General features: G+C 45.1%; 2 protein-coding genes across 2 annotated transcripts in view; one reads left to right on the top strand and one right to left on the bottom strand.

Moving 5' to 3' along the window:
• The first annotated feature begins 1,446 nt into the window (after window positions 1-1,446).
• Window positions 1,447-7,555, top strand: bmp3 (bone morphogenetic protein 3). Its single transcript, XM_062543017.1, has 3 exons — window positions 1,447-2,066; window positions 2,807-3,705; window positions 4,586-7,555. The coding sequence occupies exons 1-3, from the start codon at window positions 1,781-1,783 to the stop codon at window positions 4,775-4,777; spliced, it is 1,377 nt and encodes a 458-aa protein (XP_062399001.1). The 5' UTR covers window positions 1,447-1,780; the 3' UTR covers window positions 4,778-7,555.
• Window positions 7,556-8,482: 927 nt separating this feature from the next.
• The window catches only part of prkg2 (protein kinase cGMP-dependent 2), a 25,984-nt gene continuing 24,466 nt past the window's right edge, over window positions 8,483-10,000 (bottom strand). Inside the window, exon 18 of the mRNA XM_062543895.1 lies at window positions 8,483-8,588. Coding sequence (XP_062399879.1) covers window positions 8,483-8,588 — 106 coding nt within the window. The remainder of the gene's footprint in view (window positions 8,589-10,000) is intronic.

The raw sequence follows: 10,000 nt of genomic DNA, 5'->3' as shown, positions 1-10,000 counted from the left end.
CCCTTCCTAGCGGCGAGTCCACCTCTAAATTCTCACATTCCGGACGGGTTACTCAGGACTTCACCATCTGACCGCCTCCCCACCCGCTGGCGAACCCACCCCGCACCACAGCACTCGTGCGGCCCCGGTGTGTGGACTGACTAATCACAGAGCAAACCCCTCCGTACGCAGGCTGGGTGGCGGTTCATGGGTCGCTCCGTCAAACACGTTTTTAAACTCGTTTGGCCTCAACTCATTGATGTGGCGATGCGATGGAAGTGAGGAAGCTTTATCGCTGCAGAAGATACACACATGCTGACGCGCGCGCACGCACACACACACACACACACACACACACACACAAAAAAAACAGGCAACATGTGCCAATCCATGACCGACGTATTTATGATCGCAAGGTTTAAACCTTAGCTGCTGGAAGCATGCTTTAATTAATCATTATGAATAAAAGCAAACATTAATTAATCCCTGATCTATGGAAACATTTTCTCAGCAATAAAAGTGTTTATGTTGTATTATATAGAGTTTTAACTCTTCACAATCACTAGAAATTAGTGTGCGCAAAGCAATTAAATATATCGGACAAGAAGAGGATCCGAACTCCACATGTAACGCAGCGATCAAACTACGAATGAAAGGTGCACAGCTCTATATATTTGAGTTGTGCTCAGAAGATCCCTGTAGTGGGGCTCTGTCTGGCTACGAGTCAAATAGCGTGTGTAAGAGAGGCGGTATTTAAAGCCTGCGCATGGATCTGGTGTGTAGGGGATGCGATGGGGCATCCGGATCAGACCGTCATGTACAGGATGTGTGTGCTTAACTCTATTGAACTCGGGTAAATGGGAACGAGAGCCGTTAATGCCGCCAATAAGCCACGGCATTCATCACGGCACACCAGACGCACAGCTTTGCTGTGGAACATTTCACGGATCTTACCTTCGGCCATTCCAAACAGTAGAAAATGAGTCATGCCATCGCTCACTGGGGACGTTTTTTATCATGCGCCTGGTCTGGCGCTAAGACAGCGAAAAAGATATACTGTTACCTTGGCCAGAAGCTGTTTTATTTCAAGATTGAGCTCCTACATGTCTTTTAATTTTATTTTTCATAATCACAACGATAAAATTCATCTTGGAACCAGAGGACTCTTACAGAAAAAAAAAAACCCATATCGTTGATGTAAGAGATAATCATGTGTGCGTCCATGTTAAACCATAAATATTGAAATCCAATCTCAAAGTGCGCGCTCTCTCTCTCTCTCTCTCTCTCTCTCTCTCTCTCTCTCTCTCTCTCTCTCTCTCTCTCTCTCTCTCAGTACTTCTCTCCCTCCCTCTCGGCCCCACTCTTGCGCGGTTTCCGTGTTGGAGAGGAATACCCAACAGCTCTCACAACCCCTATATATTACAAGCACAACGCGCTTTACTCTCTATGAAAGCTGAGAAGGGGTGCGATTGGCTGTCGGTTCCGACATCAGCCCATAGTTAAGATACAAAACCATAGGGACTACCCCGCTGGACCCCTACAGTCAACTGCAAGGTGGAGGACCTCAATTTGCACGAACATCCCCCGGCGCACTGACGCTCACAGGATTTACAACACTTTTGTGTGCGAGGAGAGTTCACCATCTTCACCCAAGTGTCTGAACTTCTCCAGTGCTTTCGCCCTACCCGGGTGATGGTTTCTCACACGACAGACAGCATCTCGGGGACTTTCTCTGCAGCGACAGCCTAGAGGAAACTCTGATTTTCGTCAACTCTCTGCAGTCGGGACTGATAACCGAAGCATGGCGAGTTGTCGGCGTGTGTTTGTCCTGCTTCTTGGATGGAGCTATCTGTACGTTGGATACTGCGCTCGCTTGAAAGAACATTTTACGGGACTCACTAAGGACTTGGAATTGGGACTTTTGGTGGACGCTCAAGACAAGGAGCAACACGCCAAAAAAGCCGAGGATGACCTGAGTCTACAGGACACGGTGTCCGAACACATGCAGATGTTGTACGCCAAGTATAACCAGGCAGGATTTCCCTTCAAGGACGGGAATACTGTTAGAAGTTTCAGGGCGCATTTGGGTATGTTAACACTTTCTTGTGGCCTTTGTGGCGAGGTTGTGAAATGTCAAAGCTTTACAGTTAATGTGTTATCCAAACAATGTCCCTGATTACAATATTTCGCAGTTTAGTTGTTTCACGGCCGTCCGACACTGAAACATTTGTAAGACACTGCAGCATTGCTGAGCTGCACTTGTTTGTCTGCCGCTCAAGTTGTGGATCCACCTGTTGATCGTCGAAGCGTAGGGGGAAGTTAAATGGAATTTCCAGACGCATATTGTGAACAGCGTGGCACTGCCTCGTCCACATAAGCTACATTCATTTATATAATTTGTAATATAATGTATAATTTCCGTTTTAATTATTATTACACACTCCTGGTCTGTTGGGCAGTTCTATGTAGGAAAACCTCACGTTTGTAATATTTTAAATGATAGAAGCTGGTTGTGTAGTCGTTATGTTCACTATGCTTAGGTTTTGGTGCATGGATTGAGAGATAGCTGAATCTTTTAAATGCATTCAGTCCCTGTGGTTGTAGTAATTTGGTACTGCAAGCACTTTGTTACAGCCCAGGAAAACGCACCAATATCTTAGAAAGTAGGCTACTGCTCTCTACTGGTAGTCTTTGGCAATGCAGATGTCAGGAAGCATGATTTAAGTATAGGGTGCTCTGGAAACCTCCACCTGTAACTTGCTTTTGCAACCTCCTGGCTGAAGCCCTCTCTGTATTTCTAAATATTTTTTTTTATTTTTCTAAACAGGGAACATCAACAAGAGGCCCTTGCAAATCTTCAACCTGACGTCCCTCACCAAGTCGGAGGAAGTGCTTTCGGCCACTCTGCACTATTACATCGGGGACCTCCACAACCACACTCACGGCTGCGTCCGGCCAAAACACTGCCCTCGCCATGGCCTGCGGCAACGTGGGCACGTCCAGCTGGGCATTTGGAGTTTTGCTTCCGTTGCCAACAACACTAGAACTCTCGGCCACTTCCGAATAAATGTTTCCACAATGTACAGGGACTTCATCTCGTGGCAGTGGAAGGACATTACGCGCGTGATTAATCAGGCGAAACACCATGACGAACTCCTCATTGGTGTTGATATTAATTCGCAAGGCCGAAGGCCCTGGAAACAACTACTGTCAGACCGTACACCTTACATTTTGGTCTACGCCAACGACTCGGCCATATCCGAGCCAGAAAGTGTGGTATCAACGCTGCAAAGACACAAAGCCACGGTCATTCCGGGACTCCACCGGCTGGGACTTAACAACCGTAACGCCACGACTCATACAAGGAGGAGACGGTCCGCAAATATCCTCCTGCCTTTACAGAACAACGAGCTTCCGGGGCCAGAGTATCCATATGATGTTACTGGGTGGGACGAGACGAGTCCGTACGACCCTGTTGAGAGCAAACCAGCCAAGAGGCCACGTAAAAAAACACGCAAAAACCACCGACATAAGAACCCGCTCCTACAGTTTGACGAGCAGACCATCAAGAAGGCGCGCAAGAAGCAGTGGAATGAGCCGCGGAATTGCGCGCGCAGGTACTTGAAGGTGGACTTCGCCGACATCGGCTGGAGCGAGTGGATTATCTCCCCGAAGTCATTTGATGCCTACTACTGCGCAGGCTCCTGCCAGTTCCCAATGCCCAAGGTTGGTAAACATAGGCTACAGCACGTTTTATTGCTTAATCCGCTCCTTCCTGTGTATTCTCTCTCTCTCTCTCTCTCTCTCTCTCTCTCTCTCTCTCTCTCTCTCTTTGTGTGTGTTTGTATTCTTTGCTAGGCATGCTAAAAGGGTTTGTTGTTAGCGCATGTTAATTGTCACCTAATAACTCTTGGACCCGAGTGCGCAAACTGGAACGTAAGACTAAAGCGCCACCCTGTGGTGTTGGTGTGTAATGCCAAAAGGTCAAACTCAAATCACAGTCACGATCTGAGCATATCAGCGATTGAAGCAGTAATCGAACAAGATGTCAATAGCTGATCAAATCAATAGCTGATCTTTGGTGTCCAGTGAGATAATGTTTAGCATGGATTTGAAAATGTCAGAGACATCTTATACAGATTAGATGGAATCTACGAATTGTTTTCTTTTGCACTTTCCCCATGGTGTCCCCATATGATGACATATGCTGTTTACAAATGTATTTTACAAATGAATTTATACATGTGAGAGGTTTTATAAGGTATAGACAGAGGAGACTTCGAAGCCTTTGTTTGCTTGCTGCTTATGTGTGATAAACATGGTGGTGAACAGCTACCATAAAGTATTTTACTGAAAGTCCTCCAAGTCCTCCAAAGTCCTCCAAATCAAGTGTGAATTGATACAGACCCTATACTGATCTAAGTAGAGTTTAATGAAATACAATGTGTAGGTTAAATCAATGTCAGTCTCGTTCGACAAGCACCCTCTGTGTCTCGAATAATGTTTGTGTCTTTAATGTGTTATTCATTATCAAAATAGTGTTGTACAGACCTGTGACTGAGGATTGACCTTGTTCTCCCTCTCTCTCTCTCCCTCTCTCTTTCAGTCTCTGAAGCCCTCCAACCATGCCACCATCCAGAGCATTGTGCGGGCAGTTGGGGTGGTGCCGGGCATCCCGGAGCCCTGCTGTGTCCCCGAGAAGATGTCCCCTCTCAGCATCCTCTTCCTGGACGAGGACAAGAACGTGGTGCTCAAGGTCTACCCCAACATGACCGTGGACTCCTGTGCCTGCAGATAATGAAACACCACCCACCCACCCTCCATCCTCCACCTTCTATTCCCACACCCCTCTCCTCACCCGAACCCTCCGTGTCCCCCTCACCACCACCTCCACCTTCAGAAAGTAATGAGCTTCCACCCTTAAACTTCCACCTGAGGCCCGCCCTGGACCTTCAGCCCTTCCAGGTGTGCTTGGGTTCCCCCTTTGGCTTTGGGCGCCATGGGACGTTCACTCAACATAGGGGACACAAGAGAGACTGCTGCCCGCAGCCTACATTGGGGGTCCCCCCAGTTGCCCCACCTGCGACCTGAGACTGAACCAGGCGTTGTCTATGGAGATGGTGAACGGCCCAAATACTGTGTTGAGTTTTGCCCAAGGGTTAAGATATCACCTCTCCTCAAAAGACTACTCAAACTAGTGCCTTTCAAGTCAATAACTTAACGTTTGGTTGGGAGGAGACACTGGATCTTCACCCAATGGATGGACACGAAATTCCTTCCACCCACTCAAAACCTTGCAGTACCCTGACTGACATTCTCAACAGTGTAGCAAGACACACTGCCAAGCAGCTGAAGGTGCCAGCCCAAACCAGCGTTCTGTTGGAGAGGTTGATGAAAGTGGAGTTAATGGCGGAACAGTGGTGACACGCAATTCAACAGCTTCCTCTGTATGTTTATACCGTTGCCTTGTCAACTCCCTATGCAAGACCTGATCCCAGTATCCATACGGCTGCTATATACAGTATACATATACATATATTTAAACTGAGAGGCCAAAAATATGTGTTTAATGGCTGTTTCGTTTCTTGTCGAGTCATGTGTGCTATCATGCATTTTCTTTTGCCAGGAACGTGTGCATATTGTATGTTATTTTTTATTTTGTCACACACAAACAGTGACTTATACATTGCTACATTGCTCAGTGCTTCGAAGTGGCCTTTATGTCATCTGTACATGGTGTTGTTTTGTTTCAATTAAGAGATTACACAATTGCTTACAATATTTTGGTAATTAGGTAGGTAGGGCTAGTTGGGTAAAGTTTCTAATTAGCAGTTTTGGGGGTAGTGTATATCAGTGCATGTGTACAGAGAAAGTTATAAAAGGAATTGCATCCATTGAGCAACGATGTACATGGATGACATAAAGACTTTAGGGAAATGTGTATTATTTCACTGTTAATTCCAGTCCTCACAGAAAGTGCTCTTACTTTTTCATCTATCTGTCTATAGTATGGCTATGAATTTCTGTATGTATGTATGGTCAATATTCAGCTGCTTATTGCATAGTTATATGGCATCCTCCTCACGGGTCTGTGTTTTGAGAGTTAGAGTTGATTTAAGGTGTAAGTGTTCAGTGTTGCTGTTCACTGGGCTTTCTCAGATATCCACCCCGCAGTATCGTCTCACAGTTGCGGCTGTAGTGTTCAGCACTGTACAAGACTGCATGCACACCTTTACATTCCAGTGTACCACTATCACAAGGCTAGTAGAGTAGCACCTGGGGTGAACGTCAACGTAAACACGCAGACGTGATGACAGGGGTTCATTCTATGTCCTGAGTCATGCAAGATGGCACCCACACTGTTAACAGCTTCATTGAACAGGACTCATTCTTGTTTGTTTACTTAGTACTATTGAAGGTGATGCAGAGAATTGACTAGAAGTTTCACCAAACATCAAACCAAAGAAAAACTATTTGCAGGAGTATTTCTATAAAAAAGAAAAAAAAAAACTTTATACATGCATCATATGTGAGCGAGACAGGTATTTATTCAGAAATGGACTCTAGATGCTAACTTTTTCTTTATTGTATTTGTATATTCGAACTGTACATATTGTCAACTACATGATTACTGTGATATAACTGATGTTTTCTAAGAAAGTGCCTTTAACAGATGAATATGTCAGCCATTTTAAAGCTAGGTTTTATGTCTAAAGCCACTTAACATTAGGTTTGAGCAAATACCCTTTAGAATGATTAAGAAAATTAAATATTTATTTTTTTCCATTTAAAGTTGACATAGCATTTCTACATCAAATATTTCTTAAGTTAAAAGAGGGTGACAATTTGTTCCTCTGACCTATATAACTGACAATGTTTTAGAAAACACATGTGTAGTGTATATGGAGATTTGGTATCTGTTTATAGTGAACTATTTGCCACTTCGCATGGGATCTCTTGCAGTTACTCCTGATTATGTGTGGTATTGAGTGGACTCCCACTCAAAGACAGGCATGAGCATTCAGAGCAAAACTCTCTATGGAAAATTATACGACTTTATTTAATATATATCAACATCACATTATAGAGTAAGACATATAGCCAGAACACTCCTCTAATTTGTATATTTCTATTAAAGAGCTTCCTATAACACAATGTATAATCTATTTTGTAAATGATATGTGGGAGGCAAAAGGAATTGCTTGTATCATAAGCTTCATAAGAAAGTATATTTGTATATGGAAATGACCTTCAAATGCATTTATTTATTTTCTGTTAATTGCATAATTCCCTTGTCTTGTTTTTTTTCTGTCATTACATTGTCATGGGATTAGATCTCCGACATGTAGCTTCCTGTTAGATAGGCTCACATGTGGCCCATTACAGGAAGCCTGCAGGGCTGAGAAGGATACAGGAAATACAACCTGTGACCTTATGACCTTTAACCCATGGAACCCTGGAGGTCAGCTCTGTTGGTGAACGCCTCTGTGTTAGAGTCTTGCCCATGTAAAAGATCAGCCCTCTGCAAAGACTATTCAAGTCAATACATTCAAATCAATAAAGTTACATATGAATACGCGGCTGCCTTTTTGTTGAATCTCTCTCCGTTTGTCAGACGTGGAGCCTCTGGTCTCGAATCTTCAACTCTATGCTGCTGTACAGCACTTAGGCTCAGAGGGTAACAGGCTGCACCTGAGCAGGACCAGAACTGGGGCAGAACTGGTCGCTCTGTCGCTAGTTTGGAGTTTAACACGGTTTTAAACTGTTGTTTGAGTTGGGAGTTGGAGTTTAAAACCGTGTTAAACTCCAAACTAGCGACAGAGCAATTGCCCCTACCCTTGCTAATGCTGTGGTTAGCGTATGTAAGCTCGAAACCACCAGCAGTTCTGCTGGGTACTACTGTAGAGCACTAATGCAGCCATGTGTTCAAAGTAATTTAGCCATGAACTCATACATTCATACACATACTGTATCCATACACATACACATAGATAGATTGATAGATAGATACAGATAGCTCATAGATCTCATAGCTCTTGGTCATTGATGTGTTTATTGTAAAAACATTTACAGTAGGGCTATAGCATTTTTTTCACAGCTTTTCTTAATTTAGTGTTTAAAATCTGTGTGTAATATCTTAAAAACACAAAATAGAAATAAATCACACTTAGTTACTAGCGGGATCATTCTGTGTTTGATATGGGCATTAGACAGAGCATAAATTAGGAGAGCAAAAACTCTGATTGGCACAGACTAGACGCTAAGTGAAATGGACAAAATATAGTGGCCTGGCACAAAGTGTTTAAATAAAATAAGAAAAATACAACTGATGCATGAGATCTGTGGCGTGGCTTGCTGCTGAGGTCCCTCTGGGATGCTCACTGCTCAGAGAACCACGAGTGAAGCTTTACAAAGTACAGAGAATTCACAAAGTACACGTCTGCCATGAATGAGGCCTAGGTTATACTGTATGTGCACTTAGCTTGCCATCCTCATCCTGCGCTCATTGATCGGCAAGACAGTAATGCGTCCTGTGTTCTGCGTTGGTTCCTGTTGAAGAACGTGAGGACCCAGAGAACTCCAACTTCTCGATGAGTATTCTGATGACTCTGGTGAGCAACACAGGAACTGTGTAGAACATGCAATCATTTTATTCAATCATGTCATTAAAGTACAATAGCCTACCCACAAACTGTCACGAAGTAGGCCTGGATATTTTGCAGTTGTACGTGTTTTGTTGTTTTTTTATTGTTTGACTAAGGCACACTCCATGCTGCTCATGCAGAGGACGTGCATGGAGAAGATCGGCTGGGGTTCCAAATACTCTGAAAACAGTAAAGAAGCAGACAGAGAAGCCCAGAGCTCCTCCAGAGCAGATGAGGCTGGACGCTGGACGCCGGACCCTGGGCAGGGTTGCGTCGGGTCCTGCAAATGAGGCTGGAGGCTGGACCCTGGGCAAGGTCGGGCCGGAGGCTGGACACTGGACACTGAGCTGGGCAGGGTCGGGTCGGGTCCTGATCTGGGCTCCAGTCAGACCGGACGGATGCTGTCTGGATCACACCAGCGTCAGACGGAAGAAGTTTTCTCCTTTCCCCATTTCTCCTTTCCTGAACTTCATCCCTGCCGTCATTAACTCATGGCGTATGCACACACACACACACACACAGACACACACACACACATCGTTGAAGTCTACTCTTCCCCTTTCTTCCTGAGACTAAAGCTAATAGCATTGTATGTACTGGATGTACTGTATAGATCATCGTAGCTTGGACTTGTATACTGCACTTGTTAAACACCTGAATGACCTGGAGCCTTTTATAACATTGGCTCCTCTTTTTCGGCTCTCTCGCTATACTCATCTGACATCTCTCTCTACCCCCCCTCCCTCTCTATCCTTCTCTCTCTCTCTCTCTCTCTCTCTCTCTCTCTCTCTCTCTCTCTCTCTCTCTCTCTCTCTCTCTCTCTCTCTCTCTCTCTCTCTCTCCATCTCTCTCCCCTAACAGTCCTGATCTGCTATCGTCCATCCCTGAGAGCATCCTTTTGAGAGTCCTCTAAAGGCTGTGAGCTTGGAGAAGACTTAAGAGCAGCCCTGTGGTGTGCAGAGTGCTTCTGGGAAGTGACCTCAGGCTTAACGTCCTGCAGTCCCCTTGTCTGTTTTGGGACGCCTCTCAAAGTGGACATCAGAGTGACACACAGCCAGAGTGACACCGAACCCTTGCTCCGGCTGTGTCCATCCTTGACACAAACCACACACACACACACACACACACACCACACACACCCTGCGGTGTCGGCCTTCATGGCCACTTCTCTTGACACACACTTAGATCCAGCTCAGAGGTTTTTAAGGAGAAACACACACAGAGAGAGAGAAAGAGAGAGAGAGAGAGAGAGAGAGGAGAGAGAGAGAGAGAGAGAGAGAGAGAGAGAGAGAGAGACAGACGGAGTGATGACTAGACCACACACTTTCAGAAGTCGATATCCCAGCCAGACACCTCGTCCGGTGGGATGTCTTCGT

This window comes from Sardina pilchardus, chromosome 8 (genome assembly GCF_963854185.1).
Source record: "Sardina pilchardus chromosome 8, fSarPil1.1, whole genome shotgun sequence".
Classification (NCBI taxonomy): Eukaryota; Metazoa; Chordata; class Actinopteri; order Clupeiformes; family Clupeidae; genus Sardina; species Sardina pilchardus.
This window is presented reverse-complemented; position numbering and strand designations above follow the sequence as displayed.